Below are 16912 nucleotides of genomic sequence, written 5' to 3'. Positions count from 1 at the left end.
GAATGTTCCACATGCTAACTAATAGTGATTTCATGTTGCAAAAATGAAAGAATAGCACAGTCAGAAATACAGTAACTACTGAGTTGTTCAGAGAGATAAACAGGATAACAGGATGACAGAAATATGTGTGTCTGTGTGTGTACTTTCACAGAGAAGTGTGTCAGTCCAGACTGATCTCGTAACATCAGAACAGAGAGTGTCTACATAGTAGAGGATTATTTAAATCTCTTTAACTTTCACACCTACTCAGTGGGAATGAATGAATGTTCCATGGGGTTGGTTTACCATTCACTTTGATAACAAGTTTATATACAGTAACGAGCTCTGGTTTGGTCAAATACAATGTGATTATCTTTTATATTTACTGAAGCTAGAGTCTTGCGCTAAACATGATCCAATCACTATTTGCTCAAGGTTTGTCACGTCTTCTCATTGTACCAAAAGGTCTCTTATCCATCCACTGTCCGCATTGTGATCAGATTAGCTGGTATGCAAATTGTTTGCAAATTATTATTTCAAAATAAGATGTATTTATTTGTTTTAGGTCAACCTGTCAATGATTTTAGGGGCCGGTATAATGATAAATAATTTTTTTATTTTTATAGGCAAGTCAGTTAAAAAAAAAATCTTATTTACACTGATGGCCAAACCCGGCCAAACCCTAACCCGGACGACACTGGGCTAATTGAGTTCCGCCCTATGGGACTCCCAATCACGGCCGGTTGTGATACAGCCTGTAATCGAACCACGTCTGTAATGACGCCTCTAACACTGAGATGCAGTGCCACACAGTTAGACCTTTGGAGGTGGGCAGAAAGATCACAATGTGTCTTTTTAATCATCTACACCTGACAATGTGGGTTCAATCAGAATGTGTCTTACTACATAATAATATGATGTGATGTACCACATGACGGAGGCCATGACACATCTACTTGTATGCAGAAGAGTTGGAGTCAATTCAATTTAAATTACAGTCAATTCAGAATGGAAAGGCATTGAAGATAATTGGAATTTCAGTCCACTTTGTAAATTGACTGGAGTTGAAGTGGAATTGACCCCAATAACTACCGTGGGATATGCATCAACAACAACCTTGGGAAAATCCTCTGCATTATCATTAACAGTAGACTCGTACATTTCCTCAGTGAAGACAATGTACTGAGCAAAAGTCAGATTGGCTTTTTTCTAAATGACCATACGACAGACCATGTATTCACCCTGCACACCCTAATTGACAAACAAACAAACCAAAACAAAGGCAAAGTCTTCTCATGCTTTGTTGATTTCAAATAAGCCTTCAACTCAATTTGGCATGAAGGTCTGCTATACAAATTGATGGAAAGTGGTGTTGGGGGGGACCTACGACATTATTAAATCCATGTACACAAACAACAAGTGTGCAGTTAAAATTGGCAAAACACACATTTCTTACCACTGAGAGGTGGGGTGAGACAGGGATGCAGTTTAAGCCCCACCCTCTTCAACATATATGTCAACGAATTGATGGAAAGAGAGTATTGCGATTCAAGACTGATTTTATTGTGATGTGATGTTCCAAACATATTGCTCACCATACAGTGCCATCAGAAATGATTCACACCCCTTGACTTTTTCCACTTTTTGTTGTACAGCTTGAATTTGTGTTACTGGCCTTCACACAATACCCCATAATGTCAAAGTGGAATTATGTTTTTTATAATTTTTTACAAATTAATTAAACATCTAAAGCTGAAATGTCTCGAGTTAATAAGTATTCATACCCTTTTTTTATGGAAAGCCTAAATAAATTCGGGAGTAAATATTAGATTAACAAGTCATGTAATAAGTTGCTTGGACTCACTCTGTGTGCGATAATAGTGGTAAACTGTACCCCACACATACATAAGTCGAACAGTGGATTTCAAACAAAGTTTCAACCACAAAGACTGGCAAGGTTTTCCAATGCCTCGCAAAGAAGGGAACAGTAACTACTGAGGTGTCCAGAGAGATAAACATGATAACAGAAATACAGTAACTACTGAGTTGTCCAGAGAGATAAACAGGATAACAGAAATACAGTAACTACTGAGTTGTCCAGAGAGATAAACGGGATAACAGAAATACAGTAACTACTGAGTTGTCCAGAGAGATAAGCGGGATAACAGAAATACAGTAACTACTGAGTTGTCTAGAGAGATAAACGGGATAACAGAAATACAGTAACTACTGAGTTGTCCAGAGAGATAATCAGGATAACAGAAATACAGTAACTACTGAGTTGTCCAGAGAGATAAACAGGATGACAGAAATACAGTAACCACTGAGTTGTCCAGAGAGATAAACAGGATAACAGAAATACAGTAACTACTGAGTTGTCCAGAGAGATAAACAGGATAACAGAAATACAGTAAATACTGAGTTGTCCAGAGAGATAAACAGGATAACAGAAATACAGTAACTACTGAGTTGTCCAGAGAGATAAACAGGATGACAGAAATACAGTAACTACTGAGTTGTCCAGAGAGATAAACAGGATGACAGAAATACAGTAACTACTGAGTTGTCCAGAGAGATAAACAGGATGACAGAAATACAGTAACTACTGAGTTGTCCAGAGAGATAAACAGGATGACAGAAATACAGTAACTACTGAGTTGTCCAGAGAGATAAACAGGATGACAGAAATACAGTAACTACTGAGTTGTCCAGAGAGATAAACAGGATGACAGAAATACAGTAACTACTGAGTTGTCCAGAGAGATAAATAGGATGACAGAAGTACAGTAACTACTGAGTTGTCCAGAGAGATAAACAGGATGACAGAAATACAGTAACTGTCACATCTGCTCCCGCTCTTCCCTGGCGCTTGAGGGCGCCAGATTACCCTGCATCACACGCTCCTGCCATCCATTACTCACACCTGCCCTCCCGTGTCATCCGCATCAGCGTTATTGGGCTCACCTGTCACATGTTCTTCTCCTCCCCGATATGTGTCTGTTCCCCAGCTCTGTTCTCCACTGCTGCATTGTATTGTTTTTGTCTTCTGAATGTGTTTCTGACTCTGTTCCTGTCTCGTCTCTGTCCGTTATAATGAAATGTTTTAGTCCCCGTACCTGCTTCTGTCACGACTTCCGCCGAAGTCGGTCCCTCTCCTAGTTCTCTCTCTCCCCCCCACGCCCCCTCTCTCTCGCTCTATCTCCCCCCACTCCCCTCTCTCTCCCCCCCCTTATCTCTCTCTCTCCCCCCACGCCCCCTCTCTCTCGCTCTCTCTCCCCCCCACGCCCCCTCTCTCTCGCTCTATCTCCCCCCCACTCCCCCCTCCCCCCCCCCCTCTCTCTCTCTCTCTCCACGCCCCCTCTCATTCTTTCTCTCCTGGAGGCCTATAGGCTAGGAGGCTTTGAATGAGACACAACATATGTCAGAATAGATTTACTAGTGTTTGTATTGTGATGGTATACCTTCTCAGGTGAATAGTGACAACACAGCACAATACTGTGTATGTTGTGGGTGTATGATTGTTTCTTTATCATTTAAATCAACAGTTTGATTTGAAACAGGAGGCTTGGAGGCATTGGACCAGACAGACAAAGAGAATAATTCCCTTCATTTCCAGCTGGCTGTCAGACTGGCAGCACTCATTCTCTGCTTGAATAGGCCTGCTGCTGCCTGAAACACACACACACACACACACACACACACTGTGAAAAGCATATCATCGCATCACAGCTCCCCAAAGTCCCCAGAGCCCGGAGTGACAACCAGACTCTATATTTGGACGTAATGGATTCACTTCTCACATCCTGAACAAACATTTACCACCCCTTAGCATGCTGAATTGTATCAAGGGATGGTGTGTGTGTGTGTGTGTGTGTGTGTGTGTGTGTGTGTGTGTGTGTGTGTGTGTGTGTGTGTGTGTGTGTGTGTGTGTGTGTAGGCATGTGTGTGGTCTTGCATATCTGTGTGCGTGTGTGTGTGTGTGTGTGTTTGTATGTGTGTGTATGTGTGTGTGTGTGTGTGTGTGTGTAGGCATGTGTGTGGTCTTGCATATCTGTGTGCGTGTGTGTGTGCGTGTGTGTGTGTGTGTGTGTGTGTGTGTGTGTGTGTGTGTGTGTGTGTGTGTGTGTGTGTGTGTGTGGTATTTGTTCTGAGCCGTATTTACCTATGATATTGTCGTGAGACCTCTGCCAAAACATATTAGTACAGATGAGTCACTTAGGTAAAGACTTTTCAACTTTTCCCCCCCACACACACACACACACCCTTATCAAATGAAATTAGATTTCAGTGTTTGGTTTGTAGCCTGGCCAAGCATGGTGGAAGGTGGTGGAACTTCAAAGTGTTCCATTGTTTTTGCTTGATGTAATCCACAATCATTCTAGGACTATAATCAAGAGGGGGAGAGGGGATGTGTTGTTCATGTGTGTGGACCTGCTGTGACACACCTTGGATTTTCTTTATTTTATCTTTAAGCTTTAAGGTCTTAACTTTGGCCTTATGATTGGAAATAATTTGTGGTAGAGCTGCCTTCAGAACAAGATTGAATAAGGAAAACTAGACTGAGCCTCTTCCTCTGTGTGAGAAGCCTTGGGATTATTTTTGTCCCCTACCTGTCTGACATGTCAGAGCCAAAGAGAGAGACAGATAGAGGCAGAGACAGAGAGATAATGAAAGAGAGAGAAAGAGAGATAATGAGAGAGACAGAGAGAGAGAGAGAGAGAGAGGCAGAGACAGAGATATAATGAAAGAGAGAGAGAGAGAAAGAGAGAGAGAGAAAGAGAGAGAGCCAGAGAGAAAGAGAGAGACAGAGAGAGATAATGAGAGAGAGAGAGATAATGAGAGAGAGAGAGAGAGAGATAATGAGAAACAGAGAGACAGAGCAGAGACAGACAGAGAGAGAGAGAGAGATAATGAGAAACAGAGAGAGACAGAGCAGACAGACAGAGAGAGAGAGAGATAATGAGAAACAGAGACAGAGGCAGAGACAGAGAGATAATGAAAGAGAGAGAGAGACAGAGCAGAGACAGACAGAGAGAGAGATAATGAGACAGACAGAGAGAGACAGAGCAGAGACAGACAGAGAGAGAGAGAGAGATAATGAGAAACAGAGAGAGACAGAGCAGAGACAGTCAGAGAGAGAGAAATAATGAGAAAGAGAGAGAGACAGACAGACAGATCCATGGAGAGGAATGAGGAGATCAATACAGGGAGGAAAGTCTTGACTGGGATCTGGACGTCTCCATCAACATAACACTACAGAGGCTGCTCTGTAATCTAAACACAGCCCAATGCCCCAAGCATTACTCGGTCGCAGGGCCGGCCATAGCCTTTTGGGGGCCCCAAGCGAGATTTGGTTGTGTTTTATAACAAATGTCATGCAATTCTACACATTTTGCAATGGGGCAGAGAAAATAAGTTGCAGTTTTACAGCTAAATACATTTTTGCAGTTTTAAAGCTAATTTCTATACAATTTGGCAAATCAATGGGGGATCCCTGGAGGTCAGGGCCTCTGGTGTCACGCCCTGACCTTAGAGAGACGTTTTATTCTCTATTTGGTTAGGTCAGGGGGTAATTTGGGGGTGTGCATTCTATGTTATCTGTTTCTTTGTTTTTGGCCGAGTGTGGTTCCCAATCAGAGGCAGCTGTCTATCGTTGTCTCTGATTGAGAATCATACTTAGGCAGCCCTTTTTCCCATCTGTGTTTTGTGGATAGTTATTTTCTGTTTAGTATCTGTTTACCTGACAGAACTGTTTCGTTTTCGTTTTGTTACTTTGTTCGAGTGTTTCGTTGATAAATAAAATCATGAACACTTTCCACGCTGCGCTTTGGTCCACTCATTCCGACGAGAGACGTAACACCTGGGCCCTGCGTTCCCGGTCGGGTATTTGACCATGATTACTACCATTTTAAATAGCTGGCATGACTAACTACTAATCTAAAACAATAAATAAGCTGACAAAACTAATTTAGACTCAAATTATAAATGACACCTTGTGTATTATTATCATTGTTACTTTCGATAGTTGAGACACTGACTGAGTTTTTATAAGAACTGGTTGGGGGCCTGTCATGGCAAATAGGGTCTGCCTGCCAAAAAAGTGTCGTTGCTATATCAACGGTGTGATGAGCTAATGCGTAGGATTTTGGAGATCATTACAGCCAAAATGTGATTATTTTCATCCCAGCTATGTAAACAAAAATGTTTTTTTTCCTTCATTACATAGCCAGGCAGAATTTGGCATGTTCTAGCAATGGCCCTAGAAACGAACGCTAGTAGCTTCTCAAATCCCATTGTGACGCAGTGGGATACTATTTGGCGTTATAGGCCGGGGGCTTATGTTGTTTATGCCGGCCCTGCAGGGTCGTGCTCATTAGGTCATTACTCAGCAGAAAATGTAAAAAAAAAAAAAAAGAATGAGCGTTTCTTATTGGTATAGTCCCTTCCTGTTTTAGACTGTTTTCTACCATTTGGTGCCTAATGAACACAACCCAGCTCTGGAAGGCCCTATTTAGGTGGCTGAGGTTGTCAGGTAATTATAGGAATAGAGAATGTTTTCTCAATAACTTGCTTGGTTAAATAAACACAATAAGGTGGCTGATCTAACTCATTGTTCAGTTAAAACTAGCAGCAACAATAGCAGTAGTAGTAGTAAACGTTCCGTAGGTAATGACGGCTTGTGTTGTCAACTACAAGGATGAAGTGGTGCGTTGATGGATTTGCTCGTCTCTTTGTCTCCCGAGAGACAGCATAGGAAAGCTGAGTAAAGACAGGAGCCCACTGAAACAATCTTTGCTCTACCACCATCTCAGAGGGAAAGAGAGAGAAAGAGATAGAGAGAGCCGTGAGGAAAGAGAGAAAAAGGGAGCGAGAGAGACGGAGAAGGAGAGAGAGAGACGGAGAAGGAGAGAGAGAGACGGAGAAGGGGAGAGAGAGAGAGAGACAGAAAAGAAGCGAGAGAGAGAAAAAGAGAGCAAGAGGGGGAGAGGCTAGAAGGAGAGAGAGAGACAGAGAAGGAGAGAGAGAGACGGAGAAGGAGAGAGAGAGATGGAGAAGGGGAGAGAGAGACGGAGAAGGGGAGAGAGAGAGACAGAGAAGGAGAGAGAGAGACGGAGAAGGGGAGAGAGAGAGAGAGACAGAAAAGAAGCGAGAGAGAGAAAAAGAGAGCAAGAGGGGGAGAGGCTAGAAGGAGAGAGAGAGACAGAGAAGGAGAGAGACAGACGGAGAAGGAGAGAGAGAGATGGAGAAGGGGAGAGAGAGAGAGAGAGAGAGAAAGAGAGCAAGAGGGGGAGAGGCTAGAAGGAGAGAGAGAGACAGAGAAGGAGAGAGACAGACAGAGAAGGAGAGAGAGAGACGGAGAAGGAGAGAGAGAGAGAGAGAGAGAGAAAAAGAGAGCAAGAGGGGGAGAGGCTAGAAGGAGAGAGAGAGACAGAGAAGGAGAGAGAGAGACAGAGAAGGAGAGAGACAGACGGAGAGAGAGAGAGAGAGAGAGAGAAAAAGAAAGCAAGAGGGGGAGAGGCTAGAAGGAGAGCGGTAATTCAATACCTCAGCTCTGTATCTGGTGAGTATGAGAGTAATGACATCCCAGCCTATTAAAGGGGAATATCAGACATGTGCTTTCACATTTTAGTTTACATTAGCTGCAGGGAGACAGGGGCTGCAGGTAATGGGGGGCCATTTTATGATCCAGCTAGGAGGTCTGGGATATGCACTGCGGCATTAAAATACTATTATAAATCAATTAATTAGATCAGAATTCACTGTCTGCTACCAAAATAGTCACATGTAGTATACAGAAGTGGCTGCCTATGTGAATGAATCAATTTTACAACTGAACGCTCCCTAACTGCTTCTGCTCACAAAACCTGGGTTCAAACATTTTCAAAATAATTCCAAATACTTAGGCTTGGCTCGATTGAGTTTGCCTGGCGAAGTGGAGCCAATAGAGGTATCCCTAAACCCCGCACATCTGGGATTCCTGACAGGCTTAAGCAAACGCTCAACGAATATGAAAGATTTCAAAGTATTCCGTATTCATTTGAACCCAGGTCTTGTCTGCTCTGCTCTCAGGGTTGTGCTATGGCCATAGTGTAAAGAGCCAGGCTAATGTCTGTATCAAGCAGACGGGGAAACAGGGTCTGGATAATATGTCAGGGGAGGGGGCATTATGGCAGGAAGCTGTTAAATGTCAGAGAGAAACACGAGGGCAGAAGAACGACGTATAGACGAAGGCAAAGTACCTCTTGCTCTTTAGGCACCACTGAAACACTGGAATCAAATGTCCACAATATAATATCAAACACTTCAAACATTTGGCAAATGCTCTAAGCATCCGGAAAAGCGCTATATAAATCCTATCAATTATTCTTAATATCACTAAAGCTAGAATCCTTAATTGAAACAATAACAAAGCTGATACCCCTCCTCTGTTTTTGGTTAAAAGCTGAGGGAGGGGCCTGGAGAAATACAACCACTATCAGATTAATAGATAGAGCTATGGATGCAAGTACTGACCATCCATGATATCAACATTATAGTTATAACCATGTTATGAGGCTATACAGGACTGACCATCCATGATATCAACATTATAGGTTTAACCATGTTATGAGGCTATACAGGACTGACCATCCATGATATCAACATTATAGTTATAACCATGTTATGAGGCTATACAGGACTGACCATCCACGATATCAACATTATAGGTTTAGCCATGTTATGAGGCTATACAGGACCATCCATGATATCAACATTATAGTTATAACCATGTTATGAGGCTATACAGTGTTTGTTTAAATGTAAATTGTTTACAAACATTAGAGTAAAACAAGTGTATGTTTTGGGTTCTGATGGGGTACAACAGCTGAACTAAGCTCATGAGGCATTTATAAATAATATTTTTCAAGAATAAATTGGTACGTATCATTAATGAATGAATTCCTCCAACCCCATTAAAACCTCATTTTCTCAATGATCTGACAACCACCTGCTAATTTCCTCATGTCCGTGACACGACTCTCTAATGATGTGGCAGTCTATTCAACTGCCACTAAGCTGTTGACAGGAAGCAATAGCTGCAGCGTCAGCCACAAAGAACGGTTATTGACATATGACAACGTGTTATTACCTCGGAGAATGAGTTATGGCGGACAATGATATACTTATTTTTAGCCATAGAGATCCATGTGCTTTTCCCCTTAAACCAATCCATAGGAACTTAGGAAGTGCTTTATCGTTCACAGAGTCTGACTGTTCATCTTTATAGTCACCAAATAGAAATAAGGGTCAAGACCATCGTAGCCTGAGGCTTCTGCTTGCACTGGACTCTCTCTCTCTCTCTCTCTCTCTCTGGTCCAGGTTATGATCTGCAAACAGTAAAGCTTGAATTGGCCTGAGGGCTTCATTTCAATATATGGCTAAATTCAGTGGAGGCTGCTGAGGGGAGGACGGCTCATAACAACGACCAGAATGGAGTCAATGGAAATGGTATCAGCTACATGGAAACCAACGTGTTTGATGTGTTTGGTACCATTCCCACTGAAAATCCATTCCAGATGTTATTATGAGCCGTCCTCCCCTCAGCAGCCTCCTCCTACTGGCTACATTACAGTCCGTGTGCAGTCTAGTCCTCATAAATCCAAGTACCTTGTATTCAATGCCTTTTCACCAAGGATTTCTGGTCCTATAGAATATAGGATATTTGTCTCAAAGGCCCAATATTGAATGAACGTTAAATCGTCCCACAGTGCTGTTGCCAACTCTTCCATCATTGTCATACCGTATATACATATAGAGAACATTGGTTTGACTGTCCTATCTCTAATGTTTGTTTTTTCTGTTTCAGAAAGCTGTACAGACATCCTGGCTGCTACTGGGCTCTACGCCCATCCAGAAATCACCACTCTGACCTGAAAAAGCCATTTTGGATTGATGAAAGACAAGTGGTCGTGAACCAGGGTGCATGGTGGCGAAGCTTCAGATTTAGGCCCCTCCCTCCCTTCTCTAACTAACGTGAAGGTTCCTGGATCGTTCCCGGAAGGTTCCAGAAGAAGAACGCTTGTCTTTCTGTCGAGTACAAAGTAACCAAACTCCGCGGTAGAATCCTTCTATCTGATACTTTAGAAGATACAGTTATGTATGTACACACATCTGTCTGTTTTCCAAGCATTTAGCATGTATTGTATTGCATGATCTAGCACCATATAATGTACCTTGAGAAAATAATATCAGGTGAACGTTAATGTTAAGGGACATATCTAAAGTTGAGGAGTGTTTTGAACATCTCCTCTGATGTTAATACTCTTGAGTTTCAATCAAACATCAATATTTCCAAATGGTGTTTTCAAGAAATTGCCACTATGGCATTTGCTGATTCTGTTTTAAAAGTGTTCAATACACTATACGATCAGTTCATAGTCCTTGTGAAGAATCCTGAGACCAGAAACCATATGATGTTTCAGAAAGAAAAAAAACGGCAGTCTTTCATCAATGAAGCATAATTGGTAAATATTGACTAACTAAAATACAACACAAAATGTGTGGACTTGCATTGTCTAAAAAAAGTGACTGTGAACAAATTACAGCAGGATTAGAAGTACGAGTTGTTGTTCCAAGCCGACTGACTCCCAGCAAAAATATAGTCCAGCTTTGTTTTGATTTAAACATGACGGTGAACGGCTTCCCGAGTGGCGCAGCATCACAGTGTTGCAGCATCACTACAGCCTGGGGTTCGCTTTAGTTGGCTCATCGCGCTTTAGCGACTCCTTGTGGCGGGCCGGGCGCCTGCAGGCTGACTTCGGTCCTCAGTAGAACAGTGTTTCCTCCGACACATTGTTGCGAGCGGGTGTTAAGGAGTGTGGCGGATGTTAAGAAGCGCGGCTTGACTCGAGCTTCGCCTCTCCCGAGCCCGTCGAGGAGTTGCAGCAAATGAGACAAGATTGTAATCACCAAATTGGGGAGAAAAAGGGGTTAAAAAAATACAACAACAAAAATGATAATAATAAAAAACCTAACGGTAGTAGTCAGTCCAACAGACAGGCCGTAGTCAGTCAACAGACAGGCCGTAGTCAGTCAACAGACAGGCCGTAGTCAGTCAACAGACAGGCCGTAGTCAGTCAACAGACAGGCCGTAGTCAGTCAACAGACAGGCCGTAGTCAGTCAACAGACAGGCCGTAGTCAGTCAACAGACAGGCCTGTAGTCAGTCAACAGACAGGCCGTAGTCAGTCAACAGACAGGCCGTAGTCAGTCAACAGACAGGCCGTAGTCAGTCAACAGACAGGCCGTAGTCAGTCAACAGACAGGCCGTAGTCAGTCCAACAGACAGGCCGTAGTCAGTCAACAGACAGGCCGTAGTCAGTCAACAGACAGGCCGTAGTCAGTCCAACAGACAGGCCGTAGTCAGTCAACAGACAGGCCGTAGTCAGTCAACAGACAGGCCGTAGTCAGTCAACAGACAGGCCGTAGTCAGTCAACAGACAGGCCGTAGTCAGTCAACAGACAGGCCGTAGTCAGTCAACAGACAGGCCGTAGTCAGTCAACAGACAGGCCGTAGTCAGTCAACAGACAGGCCGTAGTCAGTCAACAGACAGGCCGTAGTCAGTCAACAGACAGGCCGTAGTCAGTCAACAGACAGGCCGTAGTCAGTCCAACAGACAGGCCGTAGTCAGTCAACAGACAGGCCGTAGTCAGTCAACAGACAGGCCGTAGTCAGTCAACAGACAGGCCGTAGTCAGTCAACAGACAGGCCGTAGTCAGTCAACAGACAGGCCGTAGTCAGTCAACAGACAGGCCGTAGTCAGTCAACAGACAGGCCGTAGTCAGTCAACAGACAGGCCGTAGTCAGTCAACAGACAGGCCGTAGTCAGTCAACAGACAGGCCGTAGTCAGTCAACAGACAGGCCGTAGTCAGTCAACAGACAGGCCGTAGTCAGTCAACAGACAGGCCGTAGTCAGTCCAACAGACAGGCCGTAGTCAGTCAACAGACAGGCCGTAGTCAGTCAACAGACAGGCCGTAGTCAGTCAACAGACAGGCCGTAGTCAGTCCAACAGACAGGCCGTAGTCAGTCAACAGACAGGCCGTAGTCAGTCAACAGACAGGCCGTAGTCAGTCAACAGACAGGCCGTAGTCAGTCCAACAGACAGGCCGTAGTCAGTCAACAGACAGGCCGTAGTCAGTCAACAGACAGGCCGTAGTCAGTCAACAGACAGGCCGTAGTCAGTCAACAGACAGGCCGTAGTCAGTCCAACAGACAGGCCGTAGTCAGTCAACAGACAGGCCGTAGTCAGTCCAACAGACAGGCCGTAGTCAGTCAACAGACAGGCCGTAGTCAGTCAACAGACAGGCCGTAGTCAGTCAACAGACAGGCCGTAGTCAGTCAACAGACAGGCCGTAGTCAGTCAACAGACAGGCCGTAGTCAGTCAACAGACAGGCCGTAGTCAGTCCAACAGACAGGCCGTAGTCAGTCAACAGACAGGCCGTAGTCAGTCCAACAGACAGGCCGTAGTCAGTCAACAGACAGGCCGTAGTCAGTCAACAGACAGGCCGTAGTCAGTCAACAGACAGGCCGTAGTCAGTCAACAGACAGGCCGTAGTCAGTCAACAGACAGGCCGTAGTCAGTCAACAGACAGGCCGTAGTCAGTCAACAGACAGGCCGTAGTCAGTCAACAGACAGGCCGTAGTCAGTCAACAGACAGGCCGTAGTCAGTCAACAGACAGGCCGTAGTCAGTCAACAGACAGGCCGTAGTCAGTCAACAGACAGGCCGTAGTCAGTCAACAGACAGGCCGTAGTCAGTCAACAGACAGGCCGTAGTCAGTCCAACAGACAGGCCGTAGTCAGTCAACAGACAGGCCGTAGTCAGTCAACAGACAGGCCGTAGACAGTCAACAGACAGGCCGTAGTCAGTCAACAGACAGGCCGTAGTCAGTCAACAGACAGGCCGTAGTCAGTCAACAGACAGGCCGTAGTCAGTCAACAGACAGGCCGTAGTCAGTCAACAGACAGGCCGTAGTCAGTCAACAGACAGGCCGTAGTCAGTCAACAGACAGGCCGTAGTCAGTCAACAGACAGGCCGTAGTCAGTCAACAGACAGGCCGTAGTCAGTGGCATGTGACTATAAAAGCTCACATAACTTTCCTTTCACAAACAAAGTATCATGCAATTCCTATAGAAAGATTTTTTTTTTTTTAAATGTCTGAAGATGTTTAATCATGTATTTCTATTACAGTACAGTACACGGACAAATCTGTTTCAGGAAGAAGAGAGTCAACATGCAGACAGTAGTAGCAATAGCAGCATGTGACTATTAGAGTTCACGCTACGGTTCACAAACAAAGTGTCTTTAAATCCTTATACACAAGAAAAAAACAAAAATGTCAAAATGCCTTGAGAGACCAGATGCAGTCAGATAGTAGTCAAGAGGGTAGCAGGAGACTGAAGAAGCTCACACTTTTTTTAACAAACAAAGTGTCTTGGAAATCCTTGTATAAATTATATATAAATGATATTGTATTTCCATTAGCTGTGTTCCGTCAATACATTCGCTGGTTGAAAGGGGACCAAACTTTGGGCGGCCATATTAGTTAAAAATAGATTATCTCAACATCATCATTAGTAAATGTATCATCAACATCGTTAGTAAATGCAATGTTAAGAAACATATCAACACATACTGCGGCATCATCCGTACATTCTAGTCGTGCCTAATGACAAAGTGATGGGGCTTAATGTGTTATGGAGTAACTTGATGAGGTTTAGATTTGTTCCTAAAACGGATTATCTTGGTTATTTTAAGATCTTGGTTATTTTAAGAGCTTGGTTGTTGGAGATCTTGGTTGTTGAAGATCTTGCTTGTTTATACATGTTGCCAAGGGGGGGGAAAAAATGTCTGCATCTCAAATGAAATGTCTGCATCTCAAGTGGTGCCCTATTCCCTATGTAGGCTCTGGTCAGAGATAGTGCACTACATAAGGGATAGGGAGCATATTTGGGACTGAGACAAATAGAGTATGGTTTCTTTCACATGATGTCTTAATATATTTCTCTTGTTCGACCGTAGTTGCCTTATGTTTATTATAAAACAGTTATGTTTTTATTTAAATGTGTTTTTATTTATATCTCAAACCTATTTTAACTCCTCTGACACAAAAGTCTGTATATATAAGCAAAGTTGTATGTAGCACAGTATAGGCTTAGTGAAACTCCTCTAGAAATGGACAGTTACTATTAATACAGTCCATTACTATTTGTTTATAAAGAATTATATGATTTTATTTGGATAATATAACTTTTTACCTATACAGCCTCCTTTTTCCCCTTTCACTGTTGTGTTTTAGCTGGGATGAACTGAAACACAGCAATGTGAGTCTGAGCTGGTTTCTCCATACAATTACAATGATTCTATGGTTTTCAGTCTAATTCTCTGTTTCTTTCTGGGGTGCCGTTTGGAAAGTTGAACGGTCATTTTGGCAATGATACACAGCGAAAGATGTCAGATGTTGTGTGTGTAAAGCAATGCAGTTGATATATTGTATCATGTAGGCATGTGTTTCTATACAGCAATACAAATAAATACAGTTCCCTGTGATACAAATAAAATACATTTCCCTGATAAAATATTAAAATTGTCTCTCTTGTCCGTCTGTCCGTCCGTCTACTTCCCCTTGGGGGGAGGATCATAGCCCCCACACCCCTCTCTCTCTCTCTCTCTCTCTCTCGCTCTGTCTCTCTCTCGCTCTCTCTCTCTCTCTCTCTGTCTCTCGCTCTGTCTCTCTCTCGCTCTGTCTCTCGCTCTCGCTCTCTCTCTCGCTCTGTCTCTCTCTCTCGCTCTCTCTCTCGCTCTCTCTCTCTCTCGCTCTGTCTCTCGCTCTGTCTCTCTCTCGCTCTCTCTCTCTCGCTCTGTCTCTCTTTCTCTCTCGCTCTCTCGCTCTGTCTCTCTCTTTCGCTCTCTCTCTCTCTCTCGCTCTGTCTCTCTCTCGCTCTGTCTCTCTCTCGCTCTGTCTCTCTCGCTCTGTCTGTCTCTCTCTCACTCTGTCTCTTTCTCTCTCTCTCTCGCGCTCTGTCTCTCTCGCTCTGTCTCTCTCGCTCTGTCTCTCTCGCTTTGTCTCTCTCTCTCAATTCAATTCAATTCAATTCAAGGGCCTTTATTGGCATGGGAAACGTGTTAACATTGCCAAAGCAAGTGAGATAGATAATATACAAAAAAGTGAAATAAACAATGAAAATGAACAATAAACATTACACACACAGAAGTTTCAAAACAATAAAGACTTTACAAATGTCATATTATATTTATATATACATTGTTGTAACAATGTACAAATGGTCTCTCTCTCTCTCTCTCTCTCTGTATCTCTCTCTCTCTGTATCTATCTCTCTGTATCTCTCCCTCTCTCTCTCTCTGTATCTCTCTCTCTCTCTCTACCCCCCCTTCTCTCTGTCTCTCTCTCTCTGTCTCTCTACCCCCCCCCCTCTCTCTCTACCCCCCCTTCTCTCTCTGTCTCTCTACCCCCCCCTCTCTCTCTACCCCCCCTCTCTCTCTCTGTATCTCTCTCTCTCTCTGTCTCTGTATCTCTCTCTCTGTATCTCTCTGTCTCTCTCTCTCTGTCTGTCTCTCTCTCGCTCTGTCTCTCGCTCTCGCTCTCTCTCTCGCTCTGTCTCTCTCTCTCGCTCTCTCTCTCGCTCTCTCTCTCTCTCGCTCTGTCTCTCGCTCTGTCTCTCTCTCGCTCTCTCTCTCTCGCTCTGTCTCTCTTTCTCTCTCGCTCTCTCGCTCTGTCTCTCTCTTTCGCTCTCTCTCTCTCTCTCTCGCTCTGTCTCTCTCTCGCTCTCTCTCTCGCTCTGTCTCTCTCGCTCTGTCTGTCTCTCTCTCACTCTGTCTCTTTCTCTCTCTCTCTCGCGCTCTGTCTCTCTCGCTCTGTCTCTCTCGCTCTGTCTCTCTCGCTTTGTCTCTCTCAATTCAATTCAATTCAATTCAAGGGCCTTTATTGGCATGGGAAACGTGTTAACATTGCCAAAGCAAGTGAGATAGATAATATACAAAAAAGTGAAATAAACAATGAAAATGAACAATAAACATTACACACACAGAAGTTTCAAAACAATAAAGACTTTACAAATGTCATATTATATTTATATATACATTGTTGTAACAATGTACAAATGGTCTCTCTCTCTCTCTCTCTCTCTGTATCTCTCTCTCTCTGTATCTATCTCTCTGTATCTCTCCCTCTCTCTCTCTCTGTATCTCTCTCTCTCTCTCTACCCCCCCTTCTCTCTGTCTCTCTCTCTCTGTCTCTCTACCCCCCCCCCTCTCTCTCTACCCCCCCTTCTCTCTCTGTCTCTCTACCCCCCCCTCTCTCTCTACCCCCCCTCTCTCTCTCTGTATCTCTCTCTCTCTCTGTCTCTGTATCTCTCTCTCTGTATCTCTCTGTCTCTCTCTCTCTGTCTGTCTCTCTCTCTCTGTCTCTCTCTGTCTCTCTACCCCCCCCCCTCTCTCTCTCTCTCTCTCTCGCTCTCTCTTTCTCTACCCCCCCCCCCCCCCCCTTCTCTCTCTCTCTCCCCACAGTTTTATGACGGTCGTAAATACTCTGCTTCTGGGTCTGTAGTATTGAGATGGGAATGTGTGACTGTGACCCTGTCTATATGTTATATAGTCTATAGACCCTGTCTGTATGTTATGTAGTCTATAGACCCTGTCTATATATTATATAGTCTATAAACCCTGTCTATATAGTCTATAGACCCTGTCTATATATTCTATAGTCTATAGACCCTGTCTGTATGTTCTATAGTCTATAAACCCTGTCTATATAGTTTATAGACCCTGTCTATATATTCTATAGACTATAAACCCTGTCTGTATGTTATATAGTCTATAGACCCTGTCTATATAGTCTATAGACCCTGTCTATATATTATATAGTCTATAG

General features: G+C 43.8%; 1 protein-coding gene across 1 annotated transcript in view; it reads left to right on the top strand.

Annotated features, from left to right (window-relative positions):
• The window catches only part of LOC110532802 (potassium voltage-gated channel subfamily C member 1), a 65545-nt gene extending 54687 nt beyond the window's left edge, over positions 1-10858 (top strand). Inside the window, exon 5 of the mRNA XM_036988924.1 lies at positions 9827-10858. Within this exon, the coding sequence (XP_036844819.1) occupies positions 9827-9894 (68 nt within the window). The 3' untranslated portion in view covers positions 9895-10858. The remainder of the gene's footprint in view (positions 1-9826) is intronic.
• Positions 10859-16912: the final 6054 nt, after the last annotated feature.

Source organism: Oncorhynchus mykiss, chromosome 9, assembly GCF_013265735.2.
Source record: "Oncorhynchus mykiss isolate Arlee chromosome 9, USDA_OmykA_1.1, whole genome shotgun sequence".
NCBI classification, from domain to species: Eukaryota; Metazoa; Chordata; class Actinopteri; order Salmoniformes; family Salmonidae; genus Oncorhynchus; species Oncorhynchus mykiss.
Note: the sequence above shows the minus strand (reverse complement) of the source record. Positions and strands in the feature narration are given on the sequence as shown.